Below are 24,201 nucleotides of genomic sequence, written 5' to 3'. Positions count from 1 at the left end.
GTAGAAAGGAAATAAAAATTTAATTACACTTAGAAAAATAAAACCATCACCACAAGAAAGCGCTCATTTCCCTCCACTGGACCACCGTGTGTGTATGTGCATGTGCGTCAGCGTATGCAATAATGCTCTGTTTCATTGTTTCTCTTGGGCAAGTTCCTTTCTATAAATATCTGTCGCGTGCTGTTGATGATTCTTGATCATTTCCTTTTCCTGTTTTTTGATAGTGGGCACAGTAGCTGGCACAGTGCCAAAAGACCTCCAGCATTAACAGTCAGACTGTCGACGAAAAACAACAGCATAATATATACGAGAGCAAATTCATTTTGACACTTTACAAGATGCTTAATTATGTGGTTTGGCCTTAATCAACTGCATACATACACTACATTCCATAGTGGAGGGAATCTCAATCTCAATTTTACAGACATAAGAAACCAAATAATAGGCATATATAAAAAATATATGTTCAAAGGCCTAATCTATTTTCCTGGCCCAAATTTAAATATTATTACAAGTTTATATATGTACTTTTAAAAATAATATATATATATATATATATATATATATATATATATATATATATATATATATATATATATATATATATATATATATATATATATATATATATATATATATATATATATTAATTGCAATAATGTCTTAAACTGTTCAGATTACTTATTATTATTATTATTATTATTATTATTATTATTCTTTTTAATATAGTGAACACTTTCTTGTTTCATAAAAAAAAGAAAAACCCCTGAACAAACAAAGCCCAGAGCAGCAGAGAGTCAAACAACAGCAGATGTACAAAAACACACGGAGACACTGTGACAAGTATCACTTCATCACTCCAGTGCAGCCATATGGCTGGTGTAACAGAGATAAAGTGTATGGTTCAGATTCATTATGATCATATCAGTTATTGATTTAGTCATTATTCTCCAAAACTTCAAGGCAGCATCATCTCATAATGCTTTATTTTTACATCACCAGAAAAAAATTATCAAGACCCATAAGTAATGCACAAAATGAATTCCTGTGTGTTTTTTTTTACCATAGGGCCATTTACTTCAAACACACAGACATGTTATATACAATACTCTTATATACAAGAGTCTCTAAGCACAATGGCATTTCATTCAAGTTGTAAAGTCTTATGACAACATGCTTTTGGAAATCAGAGCATCAGGTGGCTTAGATCTCATGTATGGATATCATATCCCCATCTTACTTTCATCCAAATCTGGTGTAATTTTTAAATTACACTGACATATCAGATCATGTTACAGTAACATATGGAGCTAATTCATAGACTGAACGTGGACACACACACACACACACACACACACACACACACACACACATGCACATATACACACAGTGACCATTTACAAAAGAAAACCAGTGTTTCCAACTCAACTCAGTCTGTCTGCAGTGATTGAGATGATCTGTGGCTGATTAGTCTGGTCTGAACTCCACCCATGAACACCTGGTTTCTTTCAGATGCATAAGGAAATCTTTAAAAATTCATAATAAATAGACAAATGCTTTTTCTTTGTGCCCAAATCAGAATTCTTGATGCTCTGCCAAAACATTCAATTCTCTGCCCAAAATTATAAATGTGAATTTACATTCATAATTTACATTTATAAAATCAATTTATTTTTTACATTTATTACAGTATTTAATATACATTTCTAAACTATTAATTTATTTAAATATGATTTATTGCAGATTTTTCAATCATATACGTTTTTTGCACAATTAATTTATTTTGCAATATTAGTGATTGAATAGCAGCAGAAATATAAACTACACGACCATCCATTGCAGATTCAACAAAATACATACACACGGAACAGAGTGGTTCACACCCAACTCTTCACAGGAAAATGCAGACAAGGGCACCAAATCACTCATTTTACCCTTCCTGTTGGTTAGAACCGTACATTTCAAGTGTGAGATAGAGAGACAGGATATCCTACACGGAACAGGCAAATAGGAAAGGGGTGTATATGTAACATCTGTCTCACTGAAAAACTCTTGAATCAAGCAACAAAACACCCTAAAAGCGTATTAACACGAACACTTACCCAGATAGCCATCCTGGTTGATATCTCCGAGAGGGGCGATGGCACTTCCATACCGGCCGAACAGGTGTGTTCCAGTGAGTGTGATTGGAGGGGAGAAGAGAAGCACGTCCTCTTGCAGGTACAGGTACACACGGCCCACCTCACGAGGTTTACTCTCAAACTCACGGTCCATGTAGAGTGGAGCTCCAACTAGCACGTCATCTAGCCTGTGTGTGCACATAAACTCACAAATTTGACACAAACACCTCAAGGTTTTAAATATTTAGAGACCCATAAGTAACATAAATTGTACATGTATTTGTTCTGAAGATGCTTTACTCGGAAACTGTATGGATGGTTAACAACTGGATAGACCTGCAGCTTTATAGTGCATGTTTGAAGTCAAAAAATCATAAATGGACATCACCCTTGAGGTTACAAGACAGCGATATTTGCAAGGAAGTGCACCAATGAACCATTGTAAAATATGAGCCATCAAAGAAGACAAAGACAAGCCAGCGCATGACAGTATCATGGCGGAGGATAAAGTATATATCTCATAAATGCTGATAATACAAAACAGAGACATTTTGCTTGGAGATATGGATTTAGGAGTGTGTCTTGGACTGCATGAGGACCGATGGATGGATACCAAACTGTTCCTACAGTTTGGAATGGGGCATTCTGAGAATAACCTGGACTACAGTAAAACCAACAAAGATGGTGGCAAGATTCCATGATAAAATGGAGTGAAACGTTGTAGAAAAATTCACATGTAATTCACTCTGTACGTTGGTCAATGCTGGTGTATCATTTAACCGTTTTTTCTTTGTGTGTACTGCTGTTTTACTGTCTATTCAACTATGTACAGTTGGTAAGTAAGCCTTTCAGTTAATGGCATAAACACATGTCAGCATTTCAGACATAAGAGAAGGAGCTTTGGCGCTGATGTGTCAGCAAAGTTTTGTATCCTCATAAGACCAAATTAGAAACAAATTTTATGCATATCAAATTCCCCCCTGGACGATGTTAGCATTTATATAAGGGTCAAGTAAACCAGAGCTTAAAGCATGAGTCTAAATAAGCCAAACCCCATATAAAACCACATGGTCCTATTCATATAATTTATATGGTCCTATTTAGTTCTGAATACTCCTTGTACTGTAACTAAATACAGCATGAGCTGGTAAATTAAATTAGCTCAACACAAATAATGTGGGCCGATAAGAAAGCCTTGTTTCAATGAAGACAGACCGTGAGGAACACCTACAGTACTATGACAATAAAATGTTATTTTTGACTTGCCTCACATGGGGGGACAAACTTAGATTTTATAAGAATGAACTTAATGTAGACAGACTTAATCATTTACCACCACATCTTGCATGGAACAACCATTTTGCGACATGTCATTGGACATTAATTTTCATGTTGACTTACCCATCTCCGTTTAGATCAGTCACTGCAACAGTGTATCCAAAATAAGAGGCCATCTGCAAAAAATAAAAATAAAAATTAAATCATATGATAAATAGAAATGTAACATTAAAGAGAGAAATGGGAGACATTTCTAAGACAAATATCTTCTGCTGCATTAGAATGCAGTTAAAGATGCGTCTCATTCAAAAACTTCCTGGAGTCCAATGTAGTCAAGACGTATATATATATATATATATATATATATATATTTAACATTGTGCTTTTATTGGCTGTGGAAGGCAAAACTCAAAAGAGTAATAATAATCATTAAAATAAATGTTTGTATACAATTTCTATTGATTATGGCAGCATTTAATTTATTAAATGTTCACATGTAACCAGATGTGCAGTGCAGTGCAGTCACACTACACACTTTCACACCCTGATTTTAGCTTTCTGGCTTACGATGGAGGAGCAATCATATACGATTATAATAAAGTATGTTAGAATGTGACTATCTGCTGCATTCTTAGAACTCAGAACTGACCCACAACTCCCGCAATTAATTCATAGTGAATAAATAACACGTTTAGAAAAAGTTTAAAAACTAAACAGAAACCAGACGCTCCAAAGGTTGGACAGTCACTCACCTGCTCCCCAGTAAAATTCTGAATAAATGTCAGGTTTGTTGTGTTGATTACAGCCACCTACAAAAAGAGAAAAATCCAATCATGAAACACTGTTTCCATTCACGACAGTCATGATTCTGATGTATCTGACCACACGCCTGTCCTCTACTCCAAACCAGAGGGATTTTCTTCATGTTTCATGCATTTAGCACTCTAATAATTACATCTAGAATAAACTTAGTGGATGTTTTATGGCGGCACATATGACTGAGATCCTAAATCATACAAAGCCACATATGGCTAATACCCAAGAATATAAAAAACAACCCAAATTCACTGTCTGCTGCACAAACCACCCATCCAGCTGAATAGGATTCTGTTTAATTGAGGGCCAAAGGGGACACCCCTGTGTCCTAGATGCTTCAACCCTAATTGGGAATTCCTTCTTAAGACTTCAAATCACATCCAGATGAGAAACTGACATCCACTTCCACAAGTGACTCAGAGGTTTTACTTGAACCCGAATAACAGTCTCTACAAAACATACAGCCTTTCTTTGTTTATTTGAATAAACAAATGTTTCAGTTTTAGTACAAATGTGGACTAACCTCTCAAATGTTTCTCACATTCTTCCTTCCCCCTTGACCCTTACTACTGACCTTTGATTCCATAACCATGACAGAAACACAGGAAACAAATTAGGACTGTATACTTACATAACCAAAGTTGTGTGCCCCTCGAGGTACCCCTGCTACCAGTTCTGCATAGAGGACATAAGAAAGTCATTCAGTAAACATACCTGATATATTAACATATGTGTCAGCAGGTTTATATTTTTTAGACTTGCTGAGTTTGAAGAAACAAATGATGTGCTTCAGCACCCAACAATAATAAAACACACTTTTCTTGTTTTGAGAAGTGTGTATGAGTGAACGTTTTCCCACTGACAACCACTTATCTAGTGCATCTCAGGCAACAGTGAGGTGAGAAATGTGAGTGTTGTTAATCTTTTCTCTGTCAGCACCGTGTCAGTCACTCATTTATTATAAATTTTCAGAAGAGAGAGGAGAAAGACACATAGTGGAGGAGACGGAGGCTGTCTGAGGTCTGATGGATGATCTTGGAGATAGTCATGTGGAGGGAGAGTTTGTGGCTGTCTGTCGGATCTGTCCCATCCACTGAGATCGGAGTGGGACCGTTCAAAAGTCTGCCTCATTTCGAACTCGAAATCTCCCAGACTCCCAGGGACCCATCACAGCCGGCTCGTCCTCGACCCTTCCCCCCACCACCTCAAATCTCCCGCCTTCCTTGACCACAGCTAAAGCCGTTTATGAAACTCTAACAAAAAGAGATCAGCATGTCTCTTCTCTCTATATTCACCGCTAATCCAGACCAGATAGACCATATGTCTGAGAAAGACAGAGAAAAAATTCTGGGAAGAATGAACTGAAACTGCTGATAACGTTGATTATTTGTGCATGCTGTCTGCATTGTTTTAAAGTCTGATTCGCTAAAGGAATTGGTCAAATAAAGTAACAGAGCACATGTACTGTACCCTCCAAAATGATTCAACCCACCCCCCTCCCTATTTTGCATGTCAGTTTTGAGTGCTAACTTGTGGATGGCACTGCAGACTACTGCAATCTGCCATAGTTCATGATCATCATATGATGAATTATTGTGGCCATGATCAATACACTGTAAAAAATGTTGTCATTTTTACAGAAATAGACTAAATATTCTGCAAAACCTGGGGGAAAATAGTTTCCTATTAACATCACATAATAGTAAAATTTGGAAGTAAAATCTTTAAATTACAGCACCATCTACAGTACAATCTATGGTGAATAACAGTAAAATGACAGACGTCCCTGTGAGACGAATCGCATGATTATATATTATTTAAATAATTTAGTTTCTTCCTATTTGTACATTGTACATAAGCAGCTTTACGTAAAATCATGATGTCAATGTTAATATCTTATACTCACATTTAGCAGATTAGAGCTGGGGATATAATATGATATGTAGCTGATATTATTGCATTACTTAATGTTTGTTGCATTGTTTTAGTGTCATATGTGTTTCCATGATGGCGTTTTGTCTTTGTGTGGATCACCTTGTGCAAGTACTGTATAAAAGAATAATTTAAAAGCAAGTATGGCCATGGACATGCCACTTGCAATGTGCACTCTATTATATGGCATAATAATTCCCACAAGATTTATTTTAGTCTGTTAAAGCTGAATTGTAGGGAGTTGGTAAATAAGATGCAGGAGTTTGTAGAACGGTATACTGTCTGATGGATAGGTATGCTAATGATTGCTTATGAGTCGATGTGGGCGCACACGTGTGTGTTAGAGAGGAATGACAGACTGCAGATGGGCTGATTTTCACTGGGTGGCATGTCAGGGACAGAATATTTCAAGTACTTTGTAGTTATTGTCTGAGGCTGAAGGGTCCGATCAAAGCTCAGTAAGCAACAAATCCACACAACAACCACACGTAGAGACAGAGCTCTCTCTCTCTCTCTCTCTCTCTCTCTCTCTCTCATGCTCTCACATTCATACACAAACTCTACAAAAGATGCAAAGCTTTGTTTATGTGTCTGAGATAGAGTTCTGCTGCATTACAACATGAGACAAACCGGCCAAGATAATATTTTGATGAATTTGTTCACACATACAGTACTAAACCACACTGGAGCCCATTTAGACATTTTTTCAAAATATCTTCTTTGTGTCATGCAGGGACCCATTCACACACACACACACACACACACACACACACACACACACACACACACACACACACACACACACGCACACACACACACACACACACACACACATATATATATATATATATATATAAGGTTTAAAAGTTCTTACCTTGTTCTGAATCACCTGTAAACTCTCCTACTGCTACAGAGTAACCTACCAGACACAGAGAGAGAAAATTAAAAAAGAACTGCGAAATCAGTTATCGGAATAATTGATGCAGCTAACCAAAGTGGGTCAGTTTAAAAATGAAGTTTACTCATGTTGGTTAAACTTGTCACTTTATGATTGATTGCATTATTATTATGACAGAGCAGCTGTGATGATGATTACAGCATACGAGGGAAAATTCTCATAGGATATACAAGTGTGTATTTAAGAAATATTTGTGTGTGTGTGTATGTGTGTTTTGAGGTCTGCAGTTCCAGATGGAAATGTTATCAGTAGGCACAGACTCTGCACTGAACTCGGCGAGCTGAGCAGAGAGTCAAGGTTATCTCAAAAGTATTCATGTGCGCATGTGTTTATTAAATTGACTGAGGGCAGGTCCTCTGACCCATTAATAGGGCCCCAAAGAAAATCGCTGGTGCCCCGTAAAGCATCTTTCAAAGGCAAACACACACGTCTCTTACCTAGGTAACTGTCATCATATGTGTCTGATGCAGCCACAGTCTGCTTCTCTCCCTGAACTTTGCGCAGAATAGTTTTCAGGGAATAGCCGTTCAATATTTCTGCAACTCCTGCAGTGATCACTTGACCTAAACACACACAAGTACACATTAGTTTCCACATAGGCCTACTGATTTTGTATCAGTGTGTATTGTTATGCATCACAGACATTGTACAATTGTGGTGGGAGATGTTGTTACATATTTTTGGATGGCAAAACAAACTGTAAAGTACACAATTCCTTTAGAAATCATATGCAATCAAATATCAGGAATAAAAACAGCAATAACATTTTTTTGTGTGTGTAGGTAAAATAATTATAGGCTAAGTTTCTACATTTTTTCAACTGAACATATCTTATAGCATAGATATGATATAGGATTGATAAGTTTAATGTTTTTAATATTTTCAAAGCGAAATATGACTTCTATTGTAGAACGACCCATTAATTGATGACTTGAACCATGGATGGAAGCTTAATTCTAAACAGGCACAAAGACACCAAAATGAAAACATTCTCAACTTCTTTCCAAAAGTGTCAAAAACTGGCCACATTCAGATTTGTAATTCTACAACTATCTACTTTACATAAGCAGTGAGGAAAATAACATGGATGCAAGTTCTCATATTAAGATCTGAAATGATGAAAGAAAGAATGTGAAAGAGAGTGAAAGGAATGTCCTCGATTTTTGTTGTTCAAGTTCAATAAAAACATCACTCTCTTTTACTACTAGGATACAGCCTGACCTGAACCCAAACCATTAATCTCTCTTAATGTGTGTGTTTAGTGGTGTGTCTGTCTATTCATTTGCATTTGTTGTGTAGACACGACACAACATGTGGTTCTTTTTCCCCTCACAGAAATCTGTTGTTTTTTTCCTCCAAAAAAAATATGAAAGGCAAAGGTTAAGATGGACTGAGCGTGAGAAAAGAGGAGAGGAGAGAAAGCGAGAGGTAGGTCATAACTTCTAATGCATCTGTATTTGTCCACTGCATGAAGTATTTGACAGAGAGAGAGACCCTGTTTCAGGGTCAAACATCCATTCTCCACATTTTTTTGGAGATTTTTAGGAGGAGCAATGTCCTCTTTCACTTCAAGCAATACAGTTAGATGTATTCATGAAAATTTCTCATGCCTTTTGGATTCGACACGCATTTATGTCACTTTTCAGGTCATTCAAGATTGGTGGAATAAACACTAATTATAAAAATAATTTATAAAATAATATATACTTTTTTAAAGACGCTGCACTAACAAAAATGGCTAATTAAGTAATTAAGTAAAATTCAGAATTTAAACATTTAATGCAAATTAATTAGATATTTTACGCAAAATTTGCTCTAAATTCAATTATTTGTAAAAAGGTGCATTGATAAAGCTAAACAGATTTTCAACTAAACTAAACAATTTTCCTTATGAGATGCGTCGATGCAGACAGTCTCAAAATGGCCAAACATTTGCTGTTTTATTTATCCCTAACATAAACACAGCTAAACATACGCAGGTGTACAGATTTCCGCATTCTCTTTAAATGCATTTCATTGCCAATTGTGCAGAACGTATGCTTCAGGCTAAAAGTGAGGAAGTGCAGGCGTTCATTAACCTGCTTTCACTGGAGATTACAGGCGATGATTACAGCTCTAATGGTGAGCCAACTTTAAAGCCACTGACAAGAAAGTGCAACTCATTGACTTCTCTCTGTCTTGTATTATCACAACCACTATCACTGACCCATCTGTGATGAGTGAACCATGGCAGAACACTTCACTGAGGAGTAAATGCTGAGCTCTGATTGGCTGAACAGACTCAGCATTGGTAGCACTAACACACTGAGATAATCCCTGATTATTTTGGTAGTGAGATGTGTCATGGGAGGTGACGTGTCATCCTTCTGAGTGTCTGTTATTCTGCTCTGGAGGTGGAGGAAGGGTCAGCCTGGTCAGTTTGTTGGATGGAACCGAGATTCTTGGGGTCCTGTGAGACTTGGAGTCTGGGATGTGAGAGACTTGTGTCTGCCAATCCCACTCAAAGAGACTCTGTAGAAGGATGGAATGATGGAAAAGACAAAATAACGAGGAGAAGTGTGTTACCTTGCCAGTAGAAACTCCCTGGCCCTCCCACAACCAGAGTCCCTTCCTGAGAGATGGAGAAACAACAAGTGAGGAAATGGGAGAGAAGGCAGAAATGAGAACACAGGCCTAAAAAATGTGTTAGTGGTTATTTCTTTGTCTTTGCTTGTACATTATGAAAAGGATTATGGAGAAAGACTTACAAGAAACTGATGAGTACTGATTAATTTAGACACGAGAGTGAGTATAAGTAGAGATACAATAAATAAGGCATGAAAATAAAGGAATCAGCCCTATTCCTGATTAAATGAAGGGTCAAAGTGGTGCATAAAAAGCAGGGTCTAAAAGTAATTTTTCAATTTAAAAATTGAATTGAACATATTTTTTGAACATAAAAACAGGACAACACATAACACAGAAGTGTGTAATGATAAAGATGAAACACAAAAGACAGGGTTTAGGAGGGAGGTTTGATACCTTAGTGAAATCAACACTGAAGCCTGCCTGACAGAAGCCCTGGCCCTCGGGGTCCGGGTTATCTACAAATATCAGAGCAACTTCAGTATTACAAACCATTAAAGACAAATTTGTAAAGTATTTATGTAAATGGATGATGTGATGCAATTGATAATGTGATGCAAAGGACAATTTGATGCATGTTTTGGCACCTATGGCCCTAACCCTATATTTAATCCCAAACCCAACCAAGACCAACCCCTAAATCAGAAGATGACTGGTTAATAAGAATGATGCTCAAACCCCAAGCCTTGGAGGACAGGAATGTTGTTCCATTAATACTGTCGTGTGTGTAATTGCTACAATGTGACGTACAGTAGGTGGGGAGGGTTAATGAGGCGGAACATCACTTCCAAATCACTTCCAAAACCCCTGTTCTTGTTATATTCTCTTAAAATACAGTAAACACTTTCTCTCTCATTCCATCCCTGTTTCTCTTCTTTAACTCCTCTGCCAGACTTCACTTAGTATGTCATCTCTCACATTTTTTTCAATACTACTTCTTTGCAAAATAATAAGTATTCATGCATACATGAGTGTGTCCACTGCAGGGTGAACACAAGCTACATTATATCACCATAGAGCATCTCTGCCCTGAGTCTTGGGAGGGACTCCTAGCTGAGCTGCCAGGGGGACGGCTGGCATTTCAAATTGTTTGACAAAGAATGAGGAAAGTACTTCGCAGTCATTATTGCCTCATGTGACACATAATAATTTCCCCTCAGAACGCATAAGGCATAATTATCATCATTGATATACTGTACCACTTCACTCTACACTAACTGTTAATGCACACTGTCTCAGTATGTGTATGTGCGTGCTATATTCATTTAAGGGAATGTGTGTCTGATATGACCGCAAGAAAAAAAGAGTACATTTATCAACTACCATAACTGTGAATGAGACTTTAAAGTACAGGAAATGCCATTCAAGTAAACATGCGAGTTTCCCCTTTGATCTTTGTTTACAGCAGGGCATATAATTGCAATGGCAACTGGCACACTGGGCAGCCCTAGCAGCAGACAAATCTGTGATTCTGTTTGTAAAGGAGAGCTGGCACGACTACTCATTTTTGCTCATCGACTAGTCATCCAATAAAGTGTCAAATAGTTATATGTAACCATATTAACTTTGGTAAAGCTTAAAAACATCCTTTTAAATTTGCAAGTAGTGCTCACTGTGCATGCTCACTGGTTCTGTGTCACTGTTGGTTTGTTTCTTTGTGTGTGCGTGTGTTTGTGTGTATATGTGTAGTATACATCCAGACTAAATGTAGGGGGGATAAATGTTTTTAGGAAACAAGTGATTAAATAATACAGAATGAAATGTTTGGAAAATCTAAAAAATGCAGAATGTTTTGTGTAAGGGGTAGGTTTATGGGTAGGGGTAGTGTAAGGGGATAGAAAATACAGTTTGTACAGTAAAAAACAAATGTCTCCATAATGATAGGAATACCTGTGTGTGTGTGTGTGTGTGTGTGTGATATACTCACTGGTTCGACATGGTGAATATTCAGCATAGGCACTAAAGTTCTGGACAGCCACATAACAAGTTCCCACTGGATCCATCTCACTGCTGACCTTCACTGTCCTCCAGTGATAGAGGGGTGCACAAGCCTACAGAAACACACAACCACCATGTTACTGTAAATAACAGCACTGATAGGTATAGATCGGAGAAAAAGACACTCTTTAGGACTGAGCTGGAGATGAAAAAAAAACTATCTTCTATAATTTTCTGAATAAAGGCATTTGAAAGAGAAAAATGTTTCCATATTTGATTGTTTGGAGAACAACGGTCACATTTGGAAACCATGCCTTCCCTCATGTAATAACTCTTATTCTTTCAAACATCAGTAGTTCTCCATCTTGCATGGTCAACCTCAAATCAACATTTTCCAAAACCCCCTCAGTAACTCGACAGAGCCACATTTCCCAACATCGAAACATTTCTCCAAAACAACACTCCCATACATTCATGAATGAAACTCTTATTCTGGCTTTCATGCATTGTGGCACCGCGTTGTTTAAATAGCAAATGTATTTACACCTATTTGTGCACCCATAGGCGTGCTGGTCTGAAAAAGAGGTGTGTTCAGGTGCATTGTTGGCATGTTGATATTTTGAGGAACTGAAAATGGCCTGATCTGCACCCTGAGTGCACCTGTGGCGTGCACTTTTAACCATGCATTTAGATTGTTAAAATAGGGCCCTAAAACTAACACACAGATGCATGCATCCAGCATGAAGATGACTGTAAATGGGATTTAACTGGATTATGATTCCGAGCATCACTTACCACCACTTTGCCTTTGTGGGTCCTGACTGTGGCTCCAAACCACTGATGGGATTTAAATTCTAGAGGCTCCCGTGTCCCGTTCACTTTAACCATTCGGTTATCTGGACAAGAGAGAGTGGAAAAATGAAAGTTACAGAAAAACAGAGTGGGACTTCATTATATAATAAACGTTACACTTTGTGAACACTTGTGCCAATATACTCATTTTGGAACAACATGAAACAGCAAATTAGGTTTCAAATGAGTCTGAGTGTGTTCAATTATGTGAAGGCACATCTACAGGGGGTTGTTTTACTCTCAGAGTGTGTACTCACAGCTACATGATTCTGTGGCTCTGTGTCTACAGAGGTTCTGTGTGATCCAGAAAAGATCTCGCTACAGCTGGGCCTGTTTAGAGCTCCATAAGGTACAGTCTACACCTCATAAAAACACATCAACTCTAATCCTTCTCTGCTTTGGGACTTTGTGGCCTATGGTTAGAGATGTGGAGTTCGAGTCTCGGGCCAGCAGGAATTGTAGGTGTGGGGAGTGAATGTACAGTTTTCTCTCCACCTTCTCGCTCCCCGGGAGAGCGAGCGCCCAGGGAGTTCTCTCTCCCCGGGCGCCGCAGCAGAAATGGCTGCCCACTGCTCCGAGTGTGTGTGTGTGTGTGTGTTCACTGCTGTGTGTGTGCACTTTGGATGGGTTAAATGCAGAGCACGAATTCCGAGTATGGGTCACCATACTTGACTGTAGATGGGATCATGAGTTGCCTTTTTTATATATAATGTTGTACTGTTCTCTGAAGTCCACTTATAACTGTATCAAAAGTTTTACATAAAAAAAAACAAAAACAAAAAACATAAGAGTTTAGAGGTAATTTGCTATTTTCCTACTTTGACCCCCCATTAAAATAGGCATGGCGGATTATAGACTTGGAAGTAAATGCACAGTGCTATGATTGGCTAACAATTATGGATATTTGACTGCCTACATCATTCACAGATGGACGCTGCTGAGATTTAGGCTAAAAATACACAAATACTCAGTACGTATCAAACAATATGTAATAACAAACAAAGCAATAGTGAAATATGAATTCAATATAACTTAAAATAAAGTATGAAATACACCAAAAATACAGGACATCCTGCATGAATGAACACATGTTCTACACTGAAATGCAAGGTCAGACTCACAATATAAAAACACAGCAGGGCATCATTTGGTGCTTTAAAACATCTGTTTCATTTTTGGATTCAAAACACATGCTTGCCATTTTTCTTTTCATTAAATGCATTGACATAAATTTGCTGTAAATGATTCCTCATGTAATGAATGAAAGCTCCTATAATGGTAACAACTGTGATCTTTGCAAACGAAAGTGACCTGTGCTGCTAAACAGTCCGGACTTACACATTCACTCATTTCTAATAACAAATATGTATGTGTATGTATGTATGTATGTATGTATGTATGTATGTATATATATATATATATATATATATATATATATATATAGCAGTTGGGGGTTCGATGCCTTGCTCAAGGACATCTCAGTCATGGTATTGCCGGGCCGAGATTTGAACCCACAACACTAGGGTTAGGAGTCAAACTCTCTAACCACTAGGCCACGACTTCCCCAAAGTTGTACACGTATGTGTATGAGGTACATATTTACCTTAAATCTGTGTAATGTATCTAAAAATCCTTGGTAACAGCTAGAGATAGTGTGTGTGTGGGCATGTTTTTGTGACATATCAGGAACATATAGTATACACAACTTTGTATAATGACATGGGTATGACACAGGTATTACAAGGAGAGGGTGACTTATGAGGACATAACCCATGTCCCCATTTTTCAAAACGCTTATAAATCATACAGAATGAGGTTTTTTTGAGAAAGTAAAAATGCACAAAGTTTCCTGTGAGGGTTAGGGTTAGGGGTAGGGTTGGTGAAGGGCGATAGAATATACAGTTTCTACATTATAAAAACCATTACACCTATGGGATGTCCCCACTTTTCACAAAAACAAACATGTGTGTTTGTGTGTGCGTGTGTGTGTGTGTGTGTGTGTGCGTGTGTGTGTGTGTGTGCGTGTGTGTGTGTGTGTGTGTGTGTGTGTGTGTGTGTGTGTGTGCGCGCGCGAGAGAGAATTGTGTGAAAACTTGCAAGGCAAGGTCCATTGGTATGTGATCATGTCCGCTGTATCTAATGAATTTACTCTTCTCAGTAAGGACTGCATTAGTCACACACAAACAGGCTGTCATCAGAAACATCAGTCGCACACACACGTGCCATGCCCCCCATGGAGAGCTCTGAGGGCCACAGTGGGAAGAGCCCATGGGATCAAATGTGTTAAAAACTATGTGACTAATGAATCTAGAAACGTGTGTGTTTGGTGTAGATGCTCTTGCTGAGTAAGTGCTGGAAACGCATGACATGTTTTCCCAGACACTAACAAAGAACAGACATCGCTTCTGTCCTCCCTCGTCAGAGTTTGGTCTCTTTCCTTATGTCCCTTGTGTTCACAGCTCTTTTAAGTCTCTCTCTCACACATATCTCTCTCTGCCTCGCTCACCTCATCACTATCAGGACCTTTTAAAACCAGCCATCTGAACCAGAACACATCTGCTTTCATCTCCAAAAGATTATCTTCAATGTCAATTCTTCACGCACATGTCAGTACTTCATCTACAAATGGTGATTCTCACTGGCTCAACTACAAATGGCTGATGGCAAACAGGGTTTCTTCCTCAAAATAAATAAGTAAAAACTGTTGACAAAACAATAATTAAATAATTGTAAAATATATTATAATAATGACAATTAATAATAAACAATCTATCCTATAAATACTAATACTAATATAATCTAATAATAATACCATCGCATTTTTATTTCAGTATTAGTTGTTCCAAAGCCATGCAAACAAATTATTATATCCATTTAGGTTTTTTAATGTTATAGACAGATTATATGTAGATTCTGCAATAAATCAGTTCATTCCGATTCCTCTTTCTTTTAGCTGAAGAAATATGTTTTTTTATTTTTTTATTCCATTAAAAAGAAGCGGTTTGTAAAAGTGGTTTGTTTGTGTACCCGAATGCACTGTTCGAGCTGTTATTAATTCGGAAATTTAATCACACTGTTCAAGTTTTAGCTGTATTTGATTCACTAAAACGAACCGGCTCATTCGAGTCGTTTGTTTGATAATCGGACTAAATTGTTCGCCCTTTACGTATAAATATGTGGCTCGTTAGAGTCATTCTTTCGAGAATCAGACAGCACTGGCCGCGTGGTTCGCTATTTAAGAGGTCATGTAATAGCCTGTTCTGATAAGAGCCTACTTTATAACCAGGAACAGTACATAAATACTGCGATCAAAGCTCCCTCTAGAGAAAGCTATGGATAACACCACGAAACTCTGACGAAACATCAGCGGCAGCGCTCAAATTCAGCTGCATCCAGGTCTGTCTCCAGTCCACGCCGCGTTTCAGAGTCCAAAAGCGCCCACTGCATTTACCGGCAAGCTATGGCTCCTAAAAAATTGTGCAATAAAGACTCCTGCAATTTCCGTTCCAGATGACAAAATCGATCCAAATGTGATGGTTTTCTTACTCTCGAAAGCAAACTTTCCTTTTTCTGGCACATCAAGTTTAAATCCACAGACATCACTTTTTCCTTTGTTGAATGAATTAGACGACACAGACAGCAGAAATATTGTGGGACACGGTGAACAAATAAATTTAAATGCAAAGATAAAATGTTATGTCGATCTAAATAACAGACGCGCGTAACGGGCGTCTAAATTAGGCTACGGCAGATTCATTACGCGCCTGTCCCTGGTAATTAGCTACTCCGCTCCTGAAATTTTAAACCAAACCATATGCGGTCAACTTAACTCTTTCATGGATGTGGGTTTTGATCTTTTTATTGGAGGAACAGGAATTTATAAAGGATACTCTAAAATGTTGCTTTTGATATGTGTTAGTAAATAAGATAAAGAAACAACATAGAATGTGTTTCTAAATAATTTTGCGCATTATTTTACATGTAAGAGTTTAAATTCAATACAGTAATTTTATGAAATGTATTAATTTCTGAAAGGGGTTAATTGTTCCGAAAGAAATTGTTCTGAACATTCTGGATTAGTTGACAGGTTCTAAATCATGAGGTTACCTACTTGCTTTATCAAAGGGGATCTGGCGGCAGGAGTCTGGGTCTGTTGCCGGCCAGGGGCAGTAGTACACCGCTCCTCCCTCCACAATCCCTGGTTGAGAGGTGTTCGCTTTAGGAGCCCCAACCAGCACCGACATGCTGGAGAGAGAAAAGCATAAATCTACACACAACATCTTACTGGATCAAAGGAATGCATTTACAAGTGACAAAATAAACCCCAACAAAGTAATTCAAATGTGAGTTAGACTATTTTAGTTCAGCTTTCCAGTTACATGCCTGCTTCGATATTAAGCTCAGGCGTCTGAGTTCACTGGTCCATACTGGTGGTGCTGAAAAGGTTTTGGCAGAAGAAGCTGCGTCAAAAGTTTCGAACATTGCAGGCATAACAAAACTAAGTTTGTTTCTGAGAAAATTGTTATTAGGAAAGATGCCTGTCTTTGGGAGCTTGTCAGTTTTATAAAAACAAGAAAAAAAAAGTATTATATATTCATTATAGGCTATGTTATATAATTATTTATCACTTACGCGTTTCTATCCTGTGTTGGGTGGTAAAAGTCCAGTGAGTATCCAAAGTAACTTCCCTCTGGTCCATTGTAAACCGTTGGCTTTTCCAAATCCAGGTTGAAAGCAGCAGCTTCGCATAAAACTGAAAATATGAGCAAACCCCGACGAAAACACACGCGGAAAACACAAGGGTGCATGGCGTCAGCCCGGTGCCTCCAAATGTAATCCAAATGTATTGATTAAAGATGTGCAGACAGAACGTAAGGTATGTCCGTGTTCAGCTGTCAGAAACTGAGTGCGCGCTCCATGCGTCTTTCTCTCCGCGAGCTCTCTGCGTACTAAACATTCAAATGAACTGCGCACGAGACCTGACTCCTGCACCACATCACACAGCATCCGGCCAACTCCTTTTATGGAAAAAACACACACACGATATGCAAACCAAATCAGACAATTAAGAACTGAAAAGACCTTTGCAATAATATTAGATCTACTACTATGTTATTAGTAGTGATAGCTATTATTAACTTTAAATATTATTACTTATGTTATTTCTTTATCCCTTAGAGGCAATTTTAAATTATATAAAATATAAAATATATACATGAATATGGTTTGATATAATAACATATCGAAATGTTATATTCCCATTTAAATAAAATAAATAAATACTTATATTAATAAGTAACATTTATTAATATTATACCGCCATATTACTCAGATCAAGTTGTTTCAATCTGTCCACCTTACAGTCGATGCTTTTAATTACGCTTTTAGAACATCGGCTGCAAATAATGAACGGTAATTATCCTCGTTAGACGTCCAAAGTTAAACTTTGGTATGAAGCGCGCGATAAGTATAACGTTTGGAAAATAAACGGTGCGGATGTTTTTGGAGAGAACCTACAATCGTACGTTTCCTACAACTCGACCGGTTTCTTTGGAGCAAACTTTAATTTAGGCGCTGTGTTCCCATCTGAACGCAAGACGCAGGCTGTATGCGCTCCATCTGGCTGTCAGAGTTTTCATCTTCTCTAAATGAAGTCAATCCCTTCACCGCTTATGCTGTGATCATCAAACTGTCTGGGTTCCTACTGTAAACAATCTCACCAAAAACTCATTTCAACATGCTAGGATTATTTGGATGTTATTATTGCTTTTCAGGTTAATTATGATAAATGAAAATATAATGACGACCCTATGTGTGTGTGTGTGTGTGTGTGTGTGCACACACACACATATATATATATATATATATATATATATATATATATATACACACACACACACACACACACACACACACACACACACACACACACACACAAGCTTTTGTATAGCAAAGTTTTTGCCTTAGCTGCACGTGCACATAGTTTTTCAGGTAGCTTTGCAAGTTTTTTTTGAAGGGTCTGGTAGATGTTGCCACAGTTCTTCCGGATTTACTCAGTCTCATTTATTTTCTGATTCTTTCATACCATTTCAGACAGACGATGGATGATGATGAGATCAGATCTCTCAGTGCAGCACAACTGATTATTTCCTACTGACACTACAACAAGAGAGAAATAACTGACTTAAAACCGTTTTTGTTGGTGAAAATACTAGTGGCATAAGACTTACGCACAGTAGCTAGTGTACATATAAATATACATGTGTGTTCTTGTAGGAGAGAATCAAGTGCGTCATTTGAGACAAGGATATAGCGAAGGATTTGGGACTGCCCATTAAACAGGGAACACTTTTAGAACATTCTGCCAAGGTTCTCTGAAAAACTGTATGAACAAACGTTTTCCAGAAATATGGAACATTCATTGTATACCGTATTTTCCGGACTATAAGTCGCACTTTTTTTCATAGTTTGGCTGGTCCTGCGAATTATAGTCAGGTGCGACTTATCAAAATTAATTTGACATGAACCGAGAAAAATGAACCAAGAGAAAACATTACCGTCTACAGCCTCGAGAGGGCGCTCTATGCTCTCTGCGCCCTCTCGAGGCTGTAGACGGTAATGTTTTTTCTTGGTTCTTGGGGCTAAATAAATGCGATTTATAGTCCAGTGCGACTTATGTTTTTTTCCTCATCATAACATATTTTTGGACTGATGCGACTTATACTTAGGTGCGACTTATATTCCGAAAAATACGGTACACACATTGCACAAACTAATATTAACAATAGCATATGAATACATATTTTAAAATAAAAACAAAGTTTAAAATCAGTAAATATATTGTAATAAAACATCGTGAAACATAACTTGTTCTATTAAACCCTGAAGATGCAAATATAACAAGCAATTGTGAATGAAAGAAAAAATATTTTCTTCCAAAAATAGACACCTAATAAAAAGTATAGATCAAGTTCAAAGATTATTCCACTGCTTCTCTGTTCACCATAAAGTGTTCCACAGTAGAACTTGCAGAACATTTCCTTACATAGCTTACTGCTGTTGAGATATAAAGTATGTTTTTGGCCCACTTTCAAAGAGAACCTGGTGAAAACCCGTGTCAGCAGCGCACATGCATGTCCCAGGTCTGAAGTGTTGCTCTGCTGTCCATTTTTGGGTCCTGTTGGTGACAATCTTAGATATAGTGTTGTCTTTGCAAGCCAGGACTTACAGCATGAATATTTGATTCCATAGACCATAATGGGTTCAGTATTGGATCTTCCTTGATTGTTGTCTTCACTCTGTCTGGTCTAATAAAACACACATTCACAGTAGTGAATAGATACCTGCTTCTCCTCTCAGGATTGACTTATTTGGCCCAGCTGCCTTTGAAGATTATATGTAAACAATGAGAAGAGTTCATATCTAACAGACACAGATAAAAAAGGTCTTTGTATTATACTTTCATTCCAGGAGGAATGAGAGAGCTGGAAAACATTCTCTGAATTCTCCGCTAAGGCTCTGGGAGGCAAAAAGCCAGACAGACTTTTATCCCACTGACCAGAAACACTAGGTTCTAAAGCAAGTCTCACAAGCTTAAATCACTCAAACTTGACCATCCAAATATCATACTGCAAGTAGTTCTCTGTAGGATTTCTATTACAAATACAGAACTTTGTCAAAATGACAACTTACTACTAGAAATGACAACTTGACTCGCCAAATTGTTCACAAGCTTTAACAGAAGCACATCATTAATCCCATTCACTTTCATTTGACCGTATGTGGCTCACCATAACCTCTATTTTTGCTCATGTTTGTAGTTAATACAAAAAACAAAATGAGGCACAAGTCTAAATAATTTTTTTGCAGTTATGCAAGTTAACTTATCTCCTGCTGAAACCTGAATACTCCTTTAATTTAGCCTGTCTGAAAATTCTTGCTGCGAAAATGAACTTTTTCCTGAAATTTAGTTTTGTTAGTCGACAGCATTTTATTTGCACCACTTCTTGCTTTGAAATTTGATTTAAAGCTTAATCCAAGTCTGACATCTGAATACAATCTCCTTTCCTTCTGGTTTACTATTATACATTATTGGCAAACTCCAGATGTGCTTAATATAGTTCTTAAATAATAGCTTCATCTATCCTCTTGTGTTCTGTAGAGCTCTTTATATGACAGACTAGTATACTTTTACTTTGGTCTCAGCAAATGAGGCCCTTCAGAATGACCATTTCTCTTCCTCCCCCAAACTGAATAACCATCAGCAAGAGGACAATTGCCTGAAAAAAAAACCAAAAACAAATTGGTTAAGGGTCCAAATACTTTCTATTCTACAGATATCACTTCAGTGATGTTTGAAATAAACCATCCCAAAAGAATTTATCCTCCACATTATCTGTTCATTTAGAAAGATTCCTTGAACTTTTGTTCTGCCAAGAACCAATCATAAACTCTGGCTTAGACGTATAAAATCCTCCATGCTTTTACAGGTGCTGATCATATGATTTGAATATCATCAATCAACAAGTTGATTTCACTAATTCCATACAAAAAGTGAAACTTGTATAATACATTAATTCATTACACACAGACTGATAGATTTAAAAAATGTTTATTTCTTGTAATTTTGATGATTATAAGTGACAACTAAGGAAAATCCCAAATTCAGTATCTCAGAAAATTAGAATATAACTTAAGACCAAGACAAAGAAAGGATTTTTAGAAATCTTGGCCAACTAAAAAATATGAAAATGAAAAGTATGAGCATGTACAGCACTCAATCCTTTTGCCTGAATTACTGCAACAATGTGGCGTGGCATGGAGTCGGTCAGTCTGTGGCACTGCTCAGGTGTTATGAGAGCCAAGGTTGCTCTGATAGTGGCCTTCAGCTCTTCTGCATTGTTAGGTCTGGAATATCGCATCTTCCTCTTCACAATACCCCATAGATTTTCTATGGCGTTAAGGTCAGGTGAGTTTGCTGGCCGATTAAGAACAGGGATACCATGGTCCTTAAACCGGGTACTGGTAGCTTTGGCACTGTGTGCAGGTGTCAAGTCCTGTTGAAAAATGAAATCAGCATCTCCATAAGGTTGGTCAGCAGTAGGAAGCATGAAGTGCTCTAAAACTTCCTGGTATACGGCTGCATTGACCTTGGACCTCAGAAAACACAGTGGACCAACACCAGCAGATGACATGGCACCCCAAACCATCACTGACTGTGGAAACTTTACACTGGATGTCAAGCAACATGGATTGTGTGCCTCTCCTCTCTTCCTCCAGACTCTGGGACCCTGATTTCCAAAGGAAATGCAAAATGTATTTTCATCAGAAGACATAACTTTGGACCACTCAGCAGCAGTCCAGTCCTTCTTTAAGTGAGACGCATCTGTTCAGCAGTCTTCCCCATGATTGTGTAGCCTAAAGAACTAGACTGAGAGACCATTTAAAGGCTTTGCAGGTGTTTTGAATTAATTAGCTGATTTTAGTGTGGCACCAGGTTTCTTCAATATTGAACCTTTTCACAATATTCAAATTTTCTGAGATAATGAATTTGGGATTTTCCTTAGTTGTCAGTTATAAACATCAATATTAAAAGAAATAAACATTTGAAATATACCAGCCTGTGTATAATGAATGAATATAATATACAAGTTTCACTTTTTGAATGGAATTAGTGAAATAAATCAACTTTATGATGATATTCTAATTATATGACCAGCACTTGTATATTCCAGACATACATTAATATTAGCGTTATCTAACTGAGAATAGAAGCACATGTCAAACACCAGATTGTTTAAAAGTCATAATAATATATATATACTGTACACGTGTCTTGGATTGCCTGCAGTGATATATGATTATGGCGATCCATAACAGAATCTTTGACAGTGTGCACTTTGCAATGTTTATAGAGCGATGACTACAGCATCATCAACATTTACATCATTTTAGCCAAGACGGTTTATGATAATGATGCAACAAATGTCTGATAACTTCCTGCCAACCCAGATTCTTAAAAGAAACTATTAACAGGAACTACACAGGCATGTAAAACCTCAAAAGGCACATTTTCAAATTAAAGTTCTGTATCCTGAATTCTGCATCTTGTTTTGAACTTATTTTCTCTGCCACTGAGTATTGCTTGTTTGATGTGGTGCCAAGTCGTTTCGCTAGAAGCTTAATGAAAAATTTGGTTCCACTAAATGTCACTTTTATTTCTTTCAGTAATAATGTGGAATTTGGACAAGTCACTTGGCCCATGAAGGATGTGTTCCATATGTCACATGCACCCTTTGTGGGAACGTTTTTAATTATATGTTGGTCTGACCTTTACAGAGGAAACCAGAGCAGCTTGATCTGTGACCCTGAGGATCATGGGCCACAACGATCACATCCTGAGACATCAAATTTATTTGATGGTTAGGTCTTAAACCCAACTCTGATTTAATCTTCAGTAACCAGTCAAAACAAATACGGATCATGACCATTTGACAAAGTTTAACTGCTAAGTCAGAGAACAAACAAAACCCTGAAAATAAAACATTTCAGTTTATCAGTTATAAATGAGGCGGCCCAGAAGACAAAGTAAACCAAACATCCGACAACCATAGTAGCCAAGAAACACAAAAATCCCTAAGAAACAAAAAAGAGTGGGTTCTCAAACTTTTTGACTTGAATGCCTCACATGGTCCAACAAACTACTCAAACACCCCTTCTATATAATTTCCTCCTGTTTTTTTCTGCTTTAATTATGACAAACCTAATTTATGTGATTCCAGACTAAGTGTAAAATGAATGTTATGAAATAAAACAATAGTTGATAATAAAAATATTTTACATTTTAAATTTTTTGCATTTAAATAATTTTAAATTATTATGGTGGGGGGGGGCATACTCAGATATATGCGTAAATATTTAGAAAATATATAATATGGGCAGGCCATGTTAGACTACACTATACTTTTAATGGAATTTGTGTAATTTACAATACTATTTGAAATGATATTAATAGATTTTATTTTTACACATTTATGTGTTATACTTTACACACACACACACACATATATATATATATATATATGTGTGTGTGTGTGTGTGTGTGTGTAAAGTATAACACATAAATGTGTAAAAATAAAATCTATTAATATCGATCATCAAACACAGCACCTACTTACCAATTTTACTTACCTAATCTGTGGCTACAGCAAAACAGCAGTTTTCCAGTAGTGGACAGTTACTGTCAGGAAGTAGTGAGTTCAAGTCACATGCTTTTTTTTTCTACAAGAACATCACTGATATCCGATCTGCAGGTGTAGCCTTATGTTCCTAATGCTGTTGCTCTATGCCAGGATCTGCAACAGCTTCCCCTACTGACAGCGTAAGAACACATTCTGATTGAAAAGGTTAGTTTTTCACTGAATACAAAAAATAAAGTGCTAGAAATTCTTTCAGTTATCTTTCTTATACAAGACAAACACACTACAGTCCAGACATGAAGAACAAGTGTTTATTTTAGTGAACCATCAGGATCAGAATAAAAAAGGATGAGCATTTGTCAGTGTTATTCTCCTCTCTCATGTAGAGAATCCCTCCTGTCATTCCCGATTCCCTCCTGGAGGGTTGGAACAAAGTTTAAATACTAAAATTGCCCTGTTCTCCCACTGTTGTTTGGTGCCCAGC

The 24,201-nt window shown here is 37.4% G+C and overlaps 1 protein-coding gene across 1 annotated transcript in view; it reads right to left on the bottom strand.

The window, feature by feature from the left end:
• LOC113059120 (integrin alpha-8-like) overlaps positions 1-17,505 on the bottom strand; it is a 61,667-nt gene extending 44,162 nt beyond the window's left edge. Inside the window, exons 1-12 of the mRNA XM_026227387.1 lie at positions 17,152-17,505; positions 16,631-16,764; positions 12,463-12,563; positions 11,657-11,780; positions 10,126-10,187; positions 9,670-9,715; positions 7,542-7,667; positions 7,021-7,065; positions 4,846-4,889; positions 4,151-4,207; positions 3,522-3,574; positions 2,103-2,308 (exon numbers count right to left, since the gene is read on the bottom strand). Coding sequence (XP_026083172.1) covers positions 2,103-2,308; positions 3,522-3,574; positions 4,151-4,207; positions 4,846-4,889; positions 7,021-7,065; positions 7,542-7,667; positions 9,670-9,715; positions 10,126-10,187; positions 11,657-11,780; positions 12,463-12,563; positions 16,631-16,764; positions 17,152-17,327 — 1,174 coding nt within the window. The 5' untranslated portion in view covers positions 17,328-17,505. The remainder of the gene's footprint in view (positions 1-2,102; positions 2,309-3,521; positions 3,575-4,150; positions 4,208-4,845; positions 4,890-7,020; positions 7,066-7,541; positions 7,668-9,669; positions 9,716-10,125; positions 10,188-11,656; positions 11,781-12,462; positions 12,564-16,630; positions 16,765-17,151) is intronic.
• Positions 17,506-24,201: the final 6,696 nt, after the last annotated feature.

This window comes from Carassius auratus, chromosome 41, assembly GCF_003368295.1.
Source record: "Carassius auratus strain Wakin chromosome 41, ASM336829v1, whole genome shotgun sequence".
In the NCBI taxonomy this organism is placed as follows: Eukaryota; Metazoa; Chordata; class Actinopteri; order Cypriniformes; family Cyprinidae; genus Carassius; species Carassius auratus.
This window is presented reverse-complemented; position numbering and strand designations above follow the sequence as displayed.